Here is a 20,735-nt window from a genome sequence, read left to right as displayed (position 1 = left end):
CAAAATTCTGCGGAATCCTCATTACATAGTAACATAGTTAGTAAGGCCGAAAAAAGACATTTGTCCATCCAGTTCAGCCTATATTCCATCATAATAAATCCCCAGATCTACGTCCTTCTACAGAACCTAATTGTATGATACAATATTGTTCTGCTCCAGGAAGACATCCAGGCCTCTCTTGAACCCCTCGACTGAGTTCGCCATCACCACCTCCTCAGGCAAGCAATTCCAGATTCTCACTGCCCTAACAGTAAAGAATCCTCTTCTATGTTGGTGGAAAAACCTTCTCTCCTCCAGACGCAAAGAATGCCCCCTTGTGCCCGTCACCTTCCTTGGTATAAACAGATCCTCAGCGAGATATTTGTATTGTCCCCTTATATACTTATACATGGTTATTAGATCGCCCCTCAGTCGTCTTTTTTCTAGACTAAATAATCCTAATTTCGCTAATCTATCTGGGTATTGTAGTTCTCCCATCCCCTTTATTAATTTTGTTGCCCTCCTTTGTACTCTCTCTAGTTCCATTATATCCTTCCTGAGCACCGGTGCCCAAAACTGGACACAGTACTCCATGTGCGGTCTAACTAGGGATTTGTACAGAGGCAGTATAATGCTCTCATCATGTGTATCCAGACCTCTTTTAATGCACCCCATGATCCTGTTTGCCTTGGCAGCTGCTGCCTGGCACTGGCTGCTCCAGGTAAGTTTATCATTAACTAGGATCCCCAAGTCCTTCTCCCTGTCAGATTTACCCAGTGGTTTACCATTCAGTGTGTAATGGTGATATTGATTCCTTCTTCCCATGTGCATAACCTTACATTTATCATTATTAAACCTCATCTGCCACCTTTCAGCCCAAGTTTCCAACTTATCCAGATCCATCTGTAGCAGAATACTATCTTCTCTTGTATTAACTGCTTTACATAGTTTTGTATCATCTGCAAATATCGATATTTTACTGTGTAAACCTTCTACCAGATCATTAATGAATATGTTGAAGAGAACAGGTCCCAATACTGACCCCTGCGGTACCCCACTGGTCACAGCGACCCAGTTAGAGACTATACCATTTATAACCACCCTCTGCTTTCTATCACTAAGCCAGTTACTAACCCATTTACACACATTTTCCCCCAGACCAAGCATTCTCATTTTGTGTACCAACCTCTTGTGCGGCACGGTATCAAACGCTTTGGAAAAATCGAGATATACCACGTCCAATGACTCCCCGTTGTCCAGCCTATAGCTTACCTCTTCATAAAAACTGATTAGATTGGTTTGACAGGAGCGATTTCTCATAAACCCATGCTGATATGGAGTTAAACAGTTATTCTCATTTAGATAATCCAGAATAACATCCCTCAGAAACCCTTCAAATATTTTACCAACAATAGAGGTTAGACTTACTGGCCTATAATTTCCAGGTTCACTTTTAGAGCCCTTTTTGAATATTGGCACCACATTTGCTATGCGCCAATCCTGCGGAACAGACCCTGTCGCTATAGAGTCTCTAAAAATAAGAAATAATGGTTTATCTATTACATTACTTAGTTCTCTTAGTACTCGTGGGTGTATGCCATCCGGACCCGGAGATTTATCTATTTTAATCTTATTTAGCCGGTTTCGCACCTCTTCTTGGGTTAGATTGGTGACCCTTAATATAGGGTTTTCATTGTTTCTTGGGATTTCAACTAGCATTTCATTTTCCACCGTGAATACCGTGGAGAAGAAGGTGTTTAATATGTTAGCTTTTTCCTCCTCATCTACAACCATTCTTTCCTCACTATTTTTTAAGGGGCCTACATTTTCAGTTTTTATTCTTTTACTATTGATATAGTTGAAGAACAGTTTGGGATTAGTTTTACTCTCCTTAGCAATGTGCTTCTCTGTTTCCTTTTTGGCAGCTTTAATTAGTTTTTTAGATAAAGTATTTTTCTCCCTATAGTTTTTTAGAGCTTCAGTGGTGCCATCCTGCTTTAGTAGTGCAAATGCTTTCTTTTTACTGTTAATTGCATGTCTTACTTCTTTGTTTAGCCACATTGGGTTTTTCCTATTTCTAGTCCTTTTATTCCCACAAGGTATAAACCGCTTACACTGCCTATTTAGGATGTTCTTAAACATTTCCCATTTATTATCTGTATTCTTATTTCTGAGGATATTGTCCCAGTCTACCAGATTAAGGGCATCTCTAAGCTGTTCAAACTTTGCCTTCCTAAAGTTCAGTGTTTTTGTGACTCCCTGACAAATCCCCCTAGTGAAAGACAGGTGAAACTGTACAATATTGTGGTCGCTATTTCCTAGATGCCCGACCACCTGCAGATTTGTTATTCTGTCAGGTCTATTAGATAGTATTAGGTCTAAAAGTGCTGCTCCTCTGGTTGGATTCTGCACCAATTGTGAAACCTGTTGCCTTTATGGGTTTCACAGGTTTCTGTTTCCCAGTTAATATCCGGGTAGTTAAAGTCCCCCATAACCAGGACCTCATTATGGGTTGCAGCTTCATCTATCTGCTTTAGAAGTAGACTTTCCATGGTTTCTGTTATATTTGGGGGTTTGTAACAGACCGCAATGAGAATTTTGTTACCATTTTTCCCTCCATGAATTTCAACCCATATGGACTCGACATCCTCATTTCCTTCGCTAATATCCTCCCTTAAAGTGGACTTTAGACAAGACTTTACATAGAGACAAACCCCTCCTCCTCTCCGATTTTTACGATCCTTTCTCAACAGACTGTAACCCTGTAAGTTAACTGCCCAGTCATAGCTTTCATCTAACCATGTCTCGGTTATTCCCACTATGTCAAAGTTACCTGTAGATATTTCTGCTTCTAGTTCTTCCATCTTGTTTGTCAGGCTTCTGGCGTTTGCGAGCATGCAGTTTAGAGGATTTTGTTTTGTTCCAATCTCCTCACTGTGGATTGTTTTAGAAATGTGCTTACCTCCCTTCTGAGTATGTTTTCCTGGATCTTCTTTGTTCAAGTCTAATGTTTTTCTTCCCGTCCCCTCTTCTTCTAGTTTAACGCCCTCCTGATGATTTTTGTCTGTCCCCTTTTGTGACTCTTCAGCATAAAAAGTCACACGTTTTGCAAAATTACTGAAAATTTGCATAAATAAAATTACACAGGACGTGGGGAGGGCTTGGCAGGTGCACATTAGCTTCAACTTGTATCAACTTTTTAAAAAAAGTCACAAATGATGAATCAGTTAAAAAAAATTTAAAAGGCCCAAACCTGACCCACAATGGCGAATACAAAAAGAGACAGGCGAACACATAAGATGGGCAATAGGAAATTAAAAGAACAATTAGGTTCAAATTAAAACCAAGTGAAAAATACCAAAAACTAATTAAAAAAAAGGCGCAAGTGCAAAAAATAATGGGGCAGAGAAGCGTATTTACAAAACATTTTTTCATATCGCAAGTAATCTTTACTCCGAGAGGTTTCTATTATGACTTCGGGGTGCAGAGTAAACCCCCAGTAATCTGGGGATAGAGGCGAAACGTATGGGTGGGATTAGTGGGTCTACAAAGCAAACTGATGGTTGGAGATTTCTGAATCACAATGGCCGCAGTGAACAGAATATTTAGTTTTAGACTTAACGTCAGAAAATAAAGGAATGTGAGAGATGCATCTGCAAGTTCAGTCTTATAAGCGGAAAGTTGGAAAACCGGTTCCTCAAGCTAAATACTGAGGAGGACAAAAGAGCGCTCTGTGACCGCCGAGCTCCGGGCTCCAAGTTCCTCTAAATGAAATCCCAGGTTTGCTGATTTTAATCTCGCTCACTCTTTGGTTTAGAAGAAACAGCTAAGATGGTTCAGATAATCAAGACGTCGGGGCAAATGGAAATTCAGGTTACAAGTCTCCCGATTGTGAGATTCAATTCCGTAAAATGTCTCTGGAAGTTACACTCATAAGGCCAGAGCTTACTCAGCACACTCAGGTTCGGGGCGGCACGAGACGTAGAACGCCAGGATTTAAATGTGTCGCTTTCAAAATGGAACGTAAATAATGGAATTAATGCAGTCAATAAATTATGAATTAAAGTTGTCAATCAGCAGCAAACATCTCCCTATTATACTCACCTTCTGGGCCATCGCTGCTTCTCCATACTCATCGCTATATATACCACTAGACTGCGGGGATCCACATGAGCGCTGCAACCAATCCAAAAGTGAGCGCTGCAACCAATCAGCAGCGACTGATCAGCTGGAGCATTCACACTTTATATGAGTGGAAGAAGCTAAACATGAGCATGGCAGTCATCGGATGCTGATCCCAATGGGCAATATTATTTTTAATTCTTTTTTCACCTGCCTGGGCCCATTAATAAAGAGTTGAACAGGAGTCAACAATCACTTTAAAGGACTAATATTAAATTACAAGAATATAATACACAGGTCAGATTTATACAAAAACTTATGTTCCGTTATTTGGAACAACCTCTTAACCACAATTTTTTTATACGAACTCCCAAAATTGTACATCACCATGTATAAGAACTGTATGGCTTGTTTAAAGAAACTAAAACCCTATCCCATAAATGTTCAGTCACTTTCTAACCTGTTCGGGTCCTGACTTACATCCTGTATTATACCCCAGAGCTGCACTCGCTATTCTGCTGGTGCAGTCACTGTGTGCATACATTACACATTACTGATCCCGTACTGATCCTGAGTTACATCCTGCATTATACCCCAGAGCTGCACTCGCTATTCTGCTGGTGCAGTCACTGTGTACATACATTACTGATCCGGAGTTACATCCTGTATTATACTCCAGACCTGCACTCAATATTCTGCTGGTGCAGTCACTGTGTATACATTACTGATCCGGAGTTACATCCTGTATTATACTCCAGAGCTGTACTCACTATTCTGCTGGTGCAGTCACTGTGTACATACATTACATTACTGATGCTGAGTTACATCCTGTATTATACCCCAGAGCTGCACTCACTATTCTGCTGGTGCAGCCAGTCACTGTGTACATACATTACATTACTGATCCGGAGTTACATCCTGTATTATACTCCAGAGCTGCACTCACTATTCTGCTGGTGCAGTCACTGTGTACATACATTACATTACTGATGCTGAGTTACATCCTGTATTATACCCCAGAGCTGCACTCACTATTCTGCTGGTGCAGCCAGTCACTGTGTACATACATTACATTACTGATCCGGAGTTACATCCTGTATTATACTCCAGAGCTGCACTCACTATTCTGCTGGTGCAGTCACTGTGTACATACATTACATTACTGATCCTGAGTTACATCCTGTATTATACTCCAGAGCTGCACTCACTATTCTGCTGGTGCAGTCACTGTGTACATACATTATATTACTGATCCTGAGTTACCTCCTGTATTATACTTCAGAGCTGCACTCACTATAATGCAATTTGTGGAGCTGAACTTTCACAGTTTTCCCTGCTTGTTCAGTGTCTGCACAAAGCTTGTACTGATGACTTCCATTAAGTGATTTATACATTTAGCTGTAGACACAGAACACCACTTTTACTTCGGCTTAGCCGTTCGGGGTGCCTGATAACAAGTTTCAGTAAAAATTAGCAAAGTTGCACCTGCATCTCTGGAGTATAGGCTGGATCTGTAATAGGTAATTTCATTTATTTTTTAAAGTGACACTGTTTCTAGGGGTTGTCTAATCATTACAAGTGAAGCCCCACATACACAATAGATAGCTGTCGAACGATGAATAATTTGTCCCATCACCGAACTCCTCCATACACCGAGGCTCCGCTAATCTCACTAAGCAGGTAAGGTTGGCAGCCCAAAACCAGACATGCCGGATCATCGTTCCCCCCCAACATCGTTTGCTGTAGAAGCATCAGGACCCCCAGACACACTAGACTTGCAGATGAGCCTGCTGCAGGGGGGTCAGCCTAATGTATATGGGGGGCCTTTAGCCACCTGGGGGTCATACACAATCCGCTGGAGCTACTGTTTTCTGATGTGTCTAAATCCGAAAGGGGATTCGCTCAAGTAAGGGCTGTGTGTCCATAGTGGAGGATACAAAGTATCAAGTTTCCAGCTACACAGTATACAAAAATAGCTAAACTACTGATAGAATGGAGCCTATAAAGAGCCAGGTTCGCTCCATTCCCACCTCTGATGGGGTCATTTACTTTTCATGCACTGCAGGCATTTCACTGATAGCAGCGGTTTTTCCCCCCTGGTTCGGAGCAGATGTGTATTAGGGCTGGATGACGCCCCATGCAGACACCACTGAGGAACAACTTGTATAAACTTATCACATCTGCAAGAAACATTAGTTGCTATGAAGCCCTGAAGTGGCGCCTTCGGCCCATAGTGGGCGCTGTCGGTCTACTTTTCATGGGTGTGGCCATAATGCCGTTACAGGCATATTTGGAATCTGCCCCCCGAATGTTCCTGTGACTACAAGAGGCGAGAGGTTTGCAGAATAAACAGCCTTCTGCTTTATAAATCACAGGGGAGCAGAATATTAGAAAGTAGCATGCGAGCGCCCGGGGGGCTGTAACAGGCAGAGAATGCTACAATAGCTGCACAGCGAGACGGAGGCGCCGCTCCACACTGCGCACTTCTGCATGGAAGCTGCAAACGGCTGACAACAAATGTCACATGAAAAAAACATTACCGCTGGACAATGACATTGATGAGCTGCAAGCGATGTCTCCGTGTCACTGTTTCCGTAGACTGACGGCATCGAGACGCTACACTGTAACGCACAACCAACGACTAACGCACCCAGGACAGAAACTTACACAACAGGGCAGCGAGCAATAAGAGTCTGCGTGACGGATCACCGCGGGGCCCCGATTCCTCAGGGAAAATCATCATCAGCTAGTTCCTAATATAATATATCTTGTATCTTATAAATCGTTTTTTTTGCAGCATTAAAATAAATTTAAAAAAAAGAAAAGATTGGTGCTTTACACTGCAGGTCATTACTGTTCACTCTACAATTAAACTGCTCATAGAGATTAAGGCCTTGCGCAGTTAGGAATGATCTATGTAGAGGTGGGCACAGACAGGCGAGGGCCCCTGTGGAAAGACGATAAATGGGCCCATTGCAATCAGATAGTTCTTCATAATGCATTAATGTGTCTGTGACAGAAGGGGCTTACTGCCTTAAAGATGGAAGTGAGCCACCGGTATGCACAGGTAGGTCCACCCCTGAATCTATGCATACACTGACTATCAGCAGAATAGTGAGTGCAGCTCTGGAGTATAATACAGGATGTAACTCGGGATCAGTAATGTAATGTATTTACATAGTGACTGCACCAGCAGAATAGTGAGTGCAGCTCTGGAGTATAATACAGGATGTAACTCGGGATCAGTAATGTAATGTATTTACATAGTGACTGCACCAGCAGAATAGTGAGTGCAGCTCTGGAGTATAATACAGGATGTAACTCGGGATCAGTAATGTATGTACACAGTGACTGCACCAGCAGAATAGTGAGTGCAGCTCCGGGGTATAATACAGGATGTAACTCAGGATCAGTAATGTAATGTATGTACACAGTGACTGCACCAGCAGAATAGTGAGTGCAGCTCTGGAGTATAATACAGGATGTAACTCAGGATCAGTAATGTAATGTATGTACACAGTGACTGCTCCAGCAGAATAGTGAGTGCAGCTCTGGAGTATAATACAGGATGTAACTCGGGATCAGTTATGTATGTACACAGTGACTGCACCAGCAGAATAGTGAGTGCAGCTCTGGGGTATAATACAGGATGTAACTCAGGATCAGTAATGTAATGTATGTACACAGTGACTGCACCAGCAGAATAGTGAGTGCAGCTCTGAGGTATAATACAGGATGTAACTCAGGATCAGTAATGTAATGTATGTACACAGTGACTGCTCCAGCAGAATAGTGAGTGCAGCTCTGGAGTATAATACAGGATGTAACTCGGGATCAGTTATGTATGTACACAGTGACTGCACCAGCAGAATAGTGAGTGCAGCTCTGGGGTATAATACAGGATGTAACTCGGGATCAGTAATGTAATGTATGTACATAGTGACTGCACCAGCAGAATAGTGAGTGCAGCTCTGGAGTATAATACAGGATGTAACTCGGGATCAGTAATGTATGTACACAGTGACTGCACCAGCAGAATAGTGAGTGCAGCTCCGGGGTATAATACAGGATGTAACTCAGGATCAGTAATGTAATGTATGTACACAGTGACTGCACCAGCAGAATAGTGAGTGCAGCTCTGGAGTATAATACAGGATGTAACTCAGGATCAGTAATGTAATGTATGTACACAGTGACTGCACCAGCAGAATAGTGAGTGCAGCTCTGGGGTATAATACAGGATGTAACTCAGGATCAGTAATGTAATATATGTACACAGTGACTGCACCAGCAGAATAGTGAGTGCAGCTCTGGGGTATAATACAGGATGTAACTCAGGATCAGTAATGTAATGTATGTACACAGTGACTGCACCAGCAGAATAGTGAGTGCAGCTCTGAGGTATAATACAGGATGTAAATCAGGATCAGTAATGTAATGTATGTACACAGTGACTGCTCCAGCAGAATAGTGAGTGCAGCTCTGGAGTATAATACAGGATGTAACTCGGGATCAGTTATGTATGTACACAGTGACTGCACCAGCAGAATAGTGAGTGCAGCTCTGGGGTATAATACAGGATGTAACTCGGGATCAGTAATGTAATGTATGTACATAGTGACTGCACCAGCAGAATAGTGAGTGCAGCTCTGGAGTATAATACAGGATGTAACTCGGGATCAGTAATGTATGTACACAGTGACTGCACCAGCAGAATAGTGAGTGCAGCTCCGGGGTATAATACAGGATGTAACTCAGGATCAGTAATGTAATGTATGTACACAGTGACTGCACCAGCAGAATAGTGAGTGCAGCTCTGGAGTATAATACAGGATGTAACTCAGGATCAGTAATGTAATGTATGTACACAGTGACTGCACCAGAATAGTGAGTGCAGCTCTGGGGTATAATACAGGATGTAACTCAGGATCAGTAATGTAATATATGTACACAGTGACTGCACCAGCAGAATAGTGAGTGCAGCTCTGGGGTATAATACAGGATGTAACTCAGGATCAGTAATGTAATGTATGTACACAGTGACTGCACCAGCAGAATAGTGAGTGCAGCTCCGGGGTATAATACAGGATGTAACTCAGGATCAGTAATGTAATGTATGTACACAGTGACTGCACCAGCAGAATAGTGAGTGCAGCTCTGGGGTATAATACAGGATGTAACTCAGGATCAGTAATGTAATATATGTACACAGTGACTGCACCAGCAGAATAGTGAGTGCAGCTCTGGGGTATAATACAGGATGTAACTCAGGATCAGTAATGTAATGTATGTACACAGTGACTGCACCAGCAGAATAGTGAGTGCAGCTCTGAGGTATAATACAGGATGTAACTCAGGATCAGTAATGTAATGTATGTACACAGTGACTGCTCCAGCAGAATAGTGAGTGCAGCTCTGGAGTATAATACAGGATGTAACTCGGGATCAGTTATGTATGTACACAGTGACTGCACCAGCAGAATAGTGAGTGCAGCTCTGGGGTATAATACAGGATGTAACTCGGGATCAGTAATGTAATGTATGTACATAGTGACTGCACCAGCAGAATAGTGAGTGCAGCTCTGGAGTATAATACAGGATGTAACTCGGGATCAGTTATGTATGTACACAGTGACTGCACCAGCAGAATAGTGAGTGCAGCTCTGAGGTATAATACAGGATGTAACTCAGGATCAGTAATGTAATATATGTACACAGTGACTGCACCAGCAGAATAGTGAGTGCGGCTCTGGGGTATAATACAGGAGGTAACTCCGGATCAGTAATGTAATGTATGTACACAGTGACTGCACCAGCAGAATAGTGAGTGCAGCTCTGAAGTATAATACAGGATGTAACTCAGGATCAGTTATGTAATGTATGTACACAGTGACTGCACCAGCAGAATAGTGAGTGCAGCTCTGGGGTATAATACAGGATGTAACTCAGGATCAGTAATGTAATGTATGTACACAGTGACTGCACCAGCAGGATAGTGAGTGCAGCTCTGCAGTATAATACAGGATGTAACTCAGGATCAGTAATGTAATGTATGTACACAGTGACAGTTCCAGCAGAATATTGAATGCAGCTCTGGAGTGAAGTAAAGTATATAACTAAGTAATTGAAGTCAAAGTTCATAACCGGAGAAGAATCATAAAATCGTGTTACCTAAGCAAATGATAGGTATACTAGGTTGTATCCTTCAGTTAGGAGACTGTTTTTTATTAGAGAAATACAACAATATATTGTTTACAAAATTAATAATTATTTTCTTAGAATTTAATGTTGTGACCCCCATATAAAGTATCATGTATGGATGGACTCACCATTCTCCGGCTGGTCCTTGATATCAGCCTCGCTGGGCTGGCTGGGACTCTCTGACTGACTTGAATCTGGTAACAGAAAATAATGACTTTTTATAATCTGTTTCTGAGTAAAAATACACCAAATTTATGATTCAGGAACATATAAAAAAAAGTTCATTAGTGTCCACAAAAAATGTGATAAACTATACAGCATTATCAGTGTTACATTCTTGAAGTCTGTAACATCTCTGCTCCTGTGACCCCATGATAACACTTCCAGTTGTGCACTCCCGTTTCTCCCTGCTGCAAACATTGTGTGAATCTAAGGCTACGTTCAGACTAGCGTTGTGCTAGTCTGCGTCGGCACCGCGTCGGGCGACGCAGCGGCGACGCACGCGTCATGCTCCCCTATGTTTAACATGGGGGACGCATGCGTTTTTGCTTGTTGCGTTTTGCGACGCGTGCGTCTTTTTTGCCGCAAGCGTCGGACCAAGAAAACGCAACAAGTTGCATTTTTCTTGCGTCCGATTTTCGGCAAAAAACGACGCACGCGTCGCAAAACGCAGCGTTTTTGCGTGCGTTTTGCCGTGCGTCGCGTCGCCGACGCAGCGGCGCACAACGCTAATCTGAACGTAGCCTAAATAACCTTGTACGTCGCTGTGAACATATACACTCACGGCTGGCAGTAGTGGAGGCAACTCTCCCTATGAGATGAAAGAAGCATTAAAGAAAAACTTCACCCCGTGAACTGGAATATGATGCTGCGCTGATCTGATTTACAAAGACTCCACTTCTTACGCTACTTCTTGCTACAGACAGTAGAAGAGAGGCAAGGCACTGCAGGATCAGACTACATAGGGCTTGTTTGTAGTCTGTAACCATGGAGACACATAGCCTTGCACAGTAGCTGGGTACACAAAACAGAGAGATTTTTAATCTCGTTTATTTGCATTTTTTAAGCGGCGGCAATAAAACATTGGTTGCAAGAGTCTATACGCCTACTAGTTAAGTCAATTCCGTCACGTAGAGTCATTTATATAATGAAGGCTGAATGAGATATGCTGATTATTTTCTCTTTAATTAAACAAACCGCCCCCTCTACTTGTCAGAAGTAAAATATCGCCCTCTAGATAGTAAAAAAAAGCCTGCTTCCACTTCGTACAGATGAACTGAGATGATGAAGGAGCCGTCCGGATTTCATAGTCCCCCTGTGCACTAATGTGTAAAACAGTGAGAGCTGTCAATCATCCGGGGGTAACAGGTAATCCGATGAATAGATTAATATCTGCCCATCTATAATGAATGCAAATGACGGATCCATATTGGAAGCATTTCCATGAAATCAATAGCATTACTTAGTGCACAGACTCGGCCGCTCCCATTGACATTGGGTACAGAGCATTAACTCATTGCATTTCCCAGGAGTCATTGCTTCCCTACAGGAACTGGTTCAATCCCCGACTGCACAGAGCTCTGATTTACGGTATTTATCTGTGATTTGGTTTAATTAATAATCGGGAATATCCAGAAATATCTACAAGCTTGTTTAGGGTATGTGCAAACACTGAGTAGTTGCAACAGATTTTCCTGCACCAGGAAAAATGAAGAGTAAAATACACACGTTTTTATGTGCACTGTTATTTCCACTTTGCTTTTCCTATTCACTTAAATAAGTGAAAAATGCTGAAAGAATTGACATATTGCAGATTTGAATTAAAAGGAAAAATTAAGCAGCACGTGCATGATATTAAAGATGGTTCGTCCACTTTGCTAGTACTGTAAAATGTAGCTTTTTTTTTATACTTCATATATGTAGCGTGTGGACAAGCCCTAAACCAGCAGTTATTGTGCACATTATTACAGAAAACAGCTTACGGTAGTTATTGTGCATGTAAAAGTTCTGCAACTTTCTATTGAACTGTATGTTGCAATTGCACAAAATGAAAACATTATTGCTTGCAGTCAGTGAATGGAAACATTTTTGTTCATTTTCAGAAGCAAAAATCCATCCTAATCATGTCCCCCTGACACAGCTTTAGGGCTCATCACAGTGCATCAGAGACATAGGCCATGCCCACACACTGCGGTAGTACGCCATGCATCAAAACCAAACACTTCGGAATTCTGGAATTATTGGATAAGCAGCAATTTGTTGTAAGAGGCGTATGCTGAATTCTGCCCATGTGGCGCCCAACTAAAACATATGAAACCCGCCAGATAAGGGGTTGTAAAGAACCTGCAGCAGATAGATGTGGTCATAACAGAATTTCTAGGTAGGGATGTAAAGAATTGTCCTACTCATTAACAGCAAGCAGAGATCATGAGAATGGTGGGATTGATAGAGTTAAAGTCCATTGGAACACTGCAGCACATTTGTCTAGACTGGATACAATTGTAAACTGTATATGTACTATGTATGAATGATTCAGGCACTGGATACAAATGGCAATGTGTCCGTTTACTAACAAGAAGCAGAAAACAGCAGGAAATGAACATATTAAGTATAAAATAAAGTATTTATTTTGCCATAGAATCCTCAAATATTTGCTTTGTAGAATATTCAAGAGGGAAGTGAACTCTTGACAGTAAGTTTGGACCGGTGGAGATGAAGATCTGGGTGCGGAGACTCCTCCGAGCTTGGATGAGCTGTAGAGGGGCTGAATATTAAGTTTATGGACCCATCTTCATATATTCTTATGCAATCAATTAAGGCAGCAATCTCCTGATTGCATCTCACTGTCCGGTTGGCATCTCAGCACCCAGATCCCACCAATCAAAACGTGACTTTTTTTTTTTAATTACACTTATAAGGGAAATTACACTTCTTGGTTTAGATTGTTCCAGATAACATCTACATAAAATGTGTAGTTACTTTGTACGTATTTTGCTTTTCTTATCTTGTACGGTTTTAATTATTGCTTTCTACTCCATTCACATCTAAAAGCTAAATCCACAATTCGGCTACTTTCCCGTTACCGGAGAGCAGTGCACTGTGGGAGCTTAGACGACTTTATTAGCGCTAAGCTATTGGCTCACAGATCTGACAGTGGGGAGGAGCTAAACTGCTGTCTATTTCTAGGAGCAGCCAGCAGAAAACGGATTGCAGCTTTGGATGTGACTGGAGAAAAAGACTAGTTCCATACCGAGAGGCCATGATATAAGAATTATACGAAGACTTTGCAGACGTTGTATCATTACGCTTTGGAAGTCTCCTGTATTAGACTACGTGACCTGTGTAGTGTCATGTGACTGGGGATAAGTATACGACACGCGGTTTACTACTCCGCAATCTTCTATGGCCCAAATGATAGTGAATTGTAAACCTTCAGCGACCATTACTTAATCTTGTCCCCCCTGACCATAAATCTCTAGGGTTATTTTGCCATGAACGGCTGAGTTTTGGCATGTAGGCAAGTAGTGGCTTCTGGCCATTTTTTATTGCACGCTGAAAAACCCACATCTTTTGGCCGCTGGGAGCCAGATGGCTGCAGGCCCGGCGGACAGCTGAATCTCCACGGGAAAAAAAAAAATGAATGCATTTAAATTAAATCATTTCATCCTTTCCTGGACTTTAATATCAGATAAAGAACCGCAAACCTATGCACAAAGCCTCACACTGGGGGATTCCAGGTTCCCAGCAGCCATTGGGGCCCCATCTATGGCGTTGTGGACCCTCACAAACCATATAATTTCCTTTGGAAACTAAATAAGGATATATTCACACATTGCGTTTTTCAGCAGGCAAAACCTGCCATCTTGGCAGTAAAAAAAAGCTGCTTACAAAAGGCTGGTTTTGCGGAGTTTTCGCTGCATTTTTATCTCTGCATTTTTGCGCTCTTGTGCAGGTTGATAAAGTTTAGTTTACCCCCAAAAAGCCCAAATTTAACTTCTTTAGGTTTTTCCACCACAAACGCTGCAAAAACCGATAGCTGCTTTTTTTTGCTGTGTTTTTCCTGCATCTTTGCACTTACCCATTGTTTCCTATAGTTATAAAATTGCTGAAAAAAAAACGATGAAAGAAGTGACATGATGCAGTTTGCAAAAACGCAGCAGTTTTCCAAATCAGTCAGGAAAATAGAAACCAACGTGTGTGAATTACCGTAGAGTTCTGAAATCTCATAAAACTTTTGCTGATACTATAAAAAAAAAAAAGCTTTAAATTTGCATAAAAACTATGCAAAAAATGCAACGTGTGAACACAGCCTAAAGCGGTTCTCCAGTTCTAATGCCCAACGCTTGGATCACGGAATGTTCTAATTTTTCCACAGTCTTCAAAAGATCTCTGTATGTCACAAGGGAATGGAGTTGACGATTTACATCCAAAGGCTCCGGCTATGTGCACACGTTGCGGATTTTGCTGCGGATTCACGGCGGATTGACCGCTACGGATTCGCAGCAGTTTTCCCTGAGTTTACAGTACCATGTAAACCTATGGAAAACAAAATCCGCAGTGCACATGCGTTGTTTATTCCGCAGCATGTCAATTCTTTGTGCGGATTCCGCAGCGGTTTACACCTGCTCTATAATAGGAATCCGCAGGTGTAAAACCGCAGGTGGAATCCACAAAAAAAAAAAAAAACGCGGTAAATCCGCGGTTATTATGCAGATAATCCGCAGTGTTGTTTCCCTGCGGATTTACCAAAATCAGTCCGGAAAAATCCGCACCACTTTCCGCAACGTGTGCACGTAGCCTAAAAATTCAAAAGGCTAAATCAGAAATGTCACATCTGAGGGTCTGCTACAATTATATCTCATCTAGATAATCCGCTGAGTTGTAATCATATAAACAATCACACATTCCCTACTTTAATACATTTTAATAGCACTGATACATTGTAACAAAGGGAAGGCGTCAGTAGCATCAACCCTCCTAGTCCGTTTATATGGGCATGCAGGTATTGTGAATAAATTGACAACTTGATGTGTGCGATCCGATGTCTTATTCCAGAGAAATCCACACTTTTTTAAAATATGTAAATGAGCTGTTAAGATCTATGGGCCGGACATAGATCTCCATGAGGCTCCGCCTTCACAGCTTATAATGAGAGACAATGTTACCAGTGTGAGACATGTAGATCAGGAGAGCAGACTGTCAGTAATTACATGTCACCCACTGGTTATGCCACCTTCCATTTACAATAATCTCTGGAAACAGATTGTCAGGGAGATCTATGTCTGGCCCAGAGATCTTAATAGCTCATTTACATATAAGAAAAAAGTGGATTTCTCCGGCATAAGACATCGAATTGCAGATACTCCGGTATCCTTTTTTTCAGCTTCCTATGTCCTGCGTGCTCATGTAGACAGTTTAGGAGGGTTGATCCCACTGACTATTCCCTTTAAGCTGGAGTCCTCTCTGTTCAGTTCACAGATAAGCCATTCTTTGGAAATGCTTACCTACCCCATGGTTTTGTTGATGCAATCAATGTGATTTGCAGTTAAATTATTCTGGTGACTGTATGATTGCAAATAGCTTGTTTACAAGATAGCTTAAGATTTTTTTCTACTACAGAGCTCCAAATCTCCAGCATTTCCAGAGCAATTTAATTAAATCCAGCCCGCCTGCAGCGACCACTAGAGGGAGCTTAAGCACCGACTCCGATACACTGATTTCAGTAAGAGCTGAATGCAGAGAGCTCCCTCTAGTGGTGGCTGCAGGAAGACAGAATTTGATCAAGCCTCTTTATGGTCATGAGTAGGACAATTTGGAGTTTTTGATCGGAAAAAGGATCTATACCTTTATATAAATATTTATTGTTTGAACATAACTGCACAGAATATTGGGCATTAATAAATACATTTAAATACATGATGACTGCAAAACTGGCAATTGATAATATTGATGAAAAAGATAGTGATGGTTCGACAAGCAGGAGAAGGAAAAGCTTTTCCGTACACCTTCTTTTTGGCCCTTGATCCCCTGTGTGATCGGATGCAGTTATGGATACAATGTTTGGATCAGATATACTTTTCCATATAGGCCATTATATATTCCTAGGAGCCGCCAGGACCAGAATGGAGTCAGTGCGTCCTGTCCGGCGAGATGTCTCTTTTACCGTCGCGTATTCAAATAAGAAGCAAACAAAAAAATAACGAGCGATTCAGACAAAAGCTGCGTCCATACAAAAGTGGGGTGGGGTGGGGGGGGACACCCTATGTTGTGCTGCGAGCTGGGAAAATATGGGATGCCTTTGTTACTTTTTATATACTTTCTAAAGGGGGATAAAATCCCCAAAGAGAAGAAAAAAAAAACGTAATTGACTCAACCCTTCTCCCTAGACAAAAAATAAACACCCCCCTTGCTTGTTTGTATGCTTGTCAGTAGCTTTCTATGCAACAGCAGCTAAAAACAAAAGAAGTTTTAGATTCTCAGACAAAATGCAGAATCTCCCCAAACAACGCCGAGGGGGGAGGCCGGAGATGGGGCAGGGGAGTGGACGATGTGGGAAGGGTGGGGGGGATTCTTTCAGACAGTACATTCAATATGGCAGCATCAAAAGTCCCCTCACTAATTAAATATGCATCGGCGTGGAGTTTTTGATCGATGCAAGGCATGGATCCGATGACACACCTGCAGAAAAAAATCCTGAGCTCAGAGCTCCCAGGAAAAGAGGGGGGGAAAAAATTCAAGCTCTCGTCTTATCTCTGCTTTCAAAGGCTCTCGATTTCTTTTTGCGTAGAGATCTAATTTAATTCTCTCACCCCTTCTGCAAAGTGGATTAAAGAAAAAAAAAAAAAGTCAATACCGCCTTTGTGCACCGTGCAGGAACACACTGCGCTCCTCTCATTCGATTTAGGCGTGACCTTTCGACCAAGGTAATGACTACTGTCTGGGAGCACCCTATACATCTGTCCTGCAGAGGTGGGTGACGGTAGGGTGACGGGGAGAGTGAATGGGGAAAAAAACGTAACATAAAAATCAAGAAAAGTTCTGCAACTTTGTGTTTCAGATCCTCTCTGCATGCCGTATGTGAACGGAATCATTCTTATCGACAGCCATACAACAGATACTCCTTTGTTTTTTAAAGAAAATGTCAGTAAAAAAAAAAAAAGATCTTGAATCTGTGAGGCATCAGCGTAGTAGAAAGCTGCCATCAGTGAATGAGGACATTTTTTTTTTTTTTTTTGGGGGGGGGGGTCAAAAATCCTGTTACAGCCCTTCTCATATCTGATGGTGTAATACTATTGTATTCAGGCTAGACAATTCTCATTATCCCCTCCCCATCTCTGCTTGCTGTCATTCATTTTCATATCCGGAGCAGTGTAGATGTCGAGCAACTCAAATTAAGCTACAAATCTATTCATACGGTCTAGACCAGAGCTGGGTAAAATGCGACCCATGGGCCACATCCGACCCTCCGGCTGTTCCAGTCCGGCCTGTAGACCGTGATGGCTGAAGGACTGAAGACAGTGGCCCACAGGTCGCACAATATCTTCACCCACCACCCAGCCACCGCCACCCACTCCCTGATAACACCGCTATCCACCTCCTCAAAATACACACAGTGGTTAATACATTGGTGGAAGGACCGGCAGCTCCGTCCTCCTCCAATCAGTGTGTGAGGCTCATATTGTACATAGGAGGCTATATATACACACTATGTGTGAAACCCCATATAGCTATGATAGCTACAAGTCCCATACAGCACAGAGGCTATGTGTGGGCTAATACTGTATATAGAGGCTATGAGGGGGCTCACACTGTATATACAGAGGCTATGTGGGTGCTCACACTAAATAAAGAGGCTATGCGGGACTCACATTGTATTTAGCAGGCTATATGGGGCTCACACTGTATATAGAGAGGCTATGTGGGGGGCTTATACTTTATATAGGAGGCTATGTGGGGGTCACACTGCATATATGAGGCTAATGTGGGGCTCACACTATATAGAGAGGCTATGCGGGGGGCTCATATTTTATAAAGGAGGCTATGTGGGACTCACACTGCATATATGAGGCTAATGTGGGGTCACACTGTATATAGGAGGCTATATGGGACTCACTGCATATATGAGGCTAATGTGGGGTCACACTGTATATAGGAGGCTAATGTGGGGTCACACTGCATATATGAGGCTAATGTGGGGTCACACTGTATATATGAGGCTAATGTGGGGTCACACTGCATATATGAGGCTAATGTGGGGTCACACTGTATATATGAGGCTAATGTGGGGTCACACTGTATATAGGAGGCTAATGTGGGGTCACACTGTGTATAGGAGGCTATGTGGGACTCACTGCATATATGAGGCTAATGTGGGGGTCACACTGTATATAGGAGGCTATGTGGGGGTCACACTGTATATAGGAGGCTAATGTGGGGTCACACTGTATATAGGAGGCTAATGTGGGGTCACACTGTATATAGGAGGCTATATGGGACTCACTGCATATATGAGGCTAATGTGGGGGTCACACTGTATATAGGAGGCTAATGTGGGGTCACACTGTATATAGGAGGCTATATGGGACTCACACTGCATATATGAGGCTAATGTGGAGTCACACTGTATATAGGAGGCTATGTGGGGGTCACACTGTATATAGGAGGCTAATGTGGGGTCACTGTATATATGAGGCTAATGTGGGGGTCACACTGTATATAGGAGGCTAATGTGGGGTCACACTGTGTATAGGAGGCTATGTGGGACTCACTGCATATATGAGGCTAATGTGGGGGTCACACTGTATATAGGAGGCTATGTGGGGGTCACACTGTATATAGGAGGCTAATGTGGGGTCACACTGTATATAGGAGGCTAATGTGGGGTCACACTGTATATAGGAGGCTATGTGGGACTCACTGCATATATGAGGCTAATGTGGGGGTGACACTGTATATAGGAGGCTATGTGGGGGTCACACTGTATATAAGAGGCTATGTCAGGGTCACACTGTATATAGGAGGCTAATGTGGGGTCACACTGTATATAGGAGGCTAATGTGGGGTCACACTGCATATATGAGGCTAATGTGGGGTCACACTGTATATATGAGGCTAATGTGGGGTCACACTGCATATATGAGGCTAATGTGGGGTCACACTGTATATATGAGGCTAATGTGGGGTCACACTGTATATAGGAGGCTAATGTGGGGTCACACTGTGTATAGGAGGCTATGTGGGACTCACTGCGTATATGAGGCTAATGTGGGGGTCACACTGTATATAGGAGGCTAATGTGGGGTCACACTGTATATAGGAGGCTAATGTGGGGTCACACTGTATATAGGAGGCTATGTGGGACTCACTGCATATATGAGGCTAATGTGGGGGTCACACTGTATATAAGAGGCTATGTCAGGGTCACACTGTATATAGGAGGCTAATGTGGGGTCACACTGTATATAGGAGGCTAATGTGGGGTCACACTGCATATATGAGGCTAATGTGGGGGTCACACTGTATATAGGAGGCTAATGTGGGGTCACACTGTATATAGGAGGCTATATGGGACTCACACTGCATATATGAGGCTAATGTGGGGTCACACTGTATATAGGAGGCTATGTGGGACTCACTGCATATATGAGGCTAATGTGGGGTCACACTGTATATAGGAGGCTATATGGGACTCACACTGCATATATGAGGCTAATGTGGGGTCACACTGTATATAGGAGGCTATGTGGGACTCACTGCATATATGAGGCTAATGTGGGGTCACACTGTATATAGGAGGCTATATGGGACTCACACTGCATATATGAGGCTAATGTGGGGGTCACACTGTATATAGGAAGCTAATGTGGGGTCACACTGTATATAGGAGGCTATATAGGACTCACACTGCATATATGAGGCTAATGTGGGGGTCACACTGTATATAGGAGGCTAATGTGGGGGTCACACTGTATATAGGAGGCTAATGTGGGGTCACACTGTATATAGGAGGCTATGTGGGACTCACTGCATATATGAGGCTAATGTGGGGTCACACTGTATATAGGAGGCTATATGGGACTCACACTGCATATATGAGGCTAATGTGGGGGTCACACTGTATATAGGAGGCTAATGTGGGGTCACACTGTATATAGGAGGCTATATGGGACTCACACTGCATATATGAGGCTAATGTGGGGTCACACTGTATATAGGAGGCTATGTGGGACTCACTGCATATATGAGGCTAATGTGGGGTCACACTGTATATAGGAGGCTATGTGGGACTCACTGCATATATGATGCTAATGTGGGGTCACACTGTATATAGGAGGCTATGTGGGATTCACTGCATATATGAGGCTAATGTGGGGTCACACTGTATATAGGAGGCTATGTGGGGGTCACACTATATAGGAGGCTATGTGGGGTCA

General features: G+C 42.6%; 1 protein-coding gene across 29 annotated transcripts in view; it reads right to left on the bottom strand.

Moving 5' to 3' along the window:
- NFIA (nuclear factor I A) overlaps nucleotides 1-20,735 on the bottom strand; it is a 500,144-nt gene that overhangs the window by 152,593 nt on the left and 326,816 nt on the right. For 28 of the 29 annotated variants that reach the window (XM_069738134.1, XM_069738144.1, XM_069738151.1 and 25 more), the window contains exon 3: nucleotides 10,431-10,496. The exons of the other annotated variant lie outside the window; for it this stretch is intronic. In XM_069738134.1, coding sequence (XP_069594235.1) covers nucleotides 10,431-10,496 — 66 coding nt within the window. The remainder of the gene's footprint in view (nucleotides 1-10,430; nucleotides 10,497-20,735) is intronic. 29 annotated transcript variants of the gene reach the window in all.

This window comes from Ranitomeya imitator, chromosome 8 (genome assembly GCF_032444005.1).
Source record: "Ranitomeya imitator isolate aRanImi1 chromosome 8, aRanImi1.pri, whole genome shotgun sequence".
Taxonomy (NCBI): Eukaryota; Metazoa; Chordata; class Amphibia; order Anura; family Dendrobatidae; genus Ranitomeya; species Ranitomeya imitator.
This window is presented reverse-complemented; position numbering and strand designations above follow the sequence as displayed.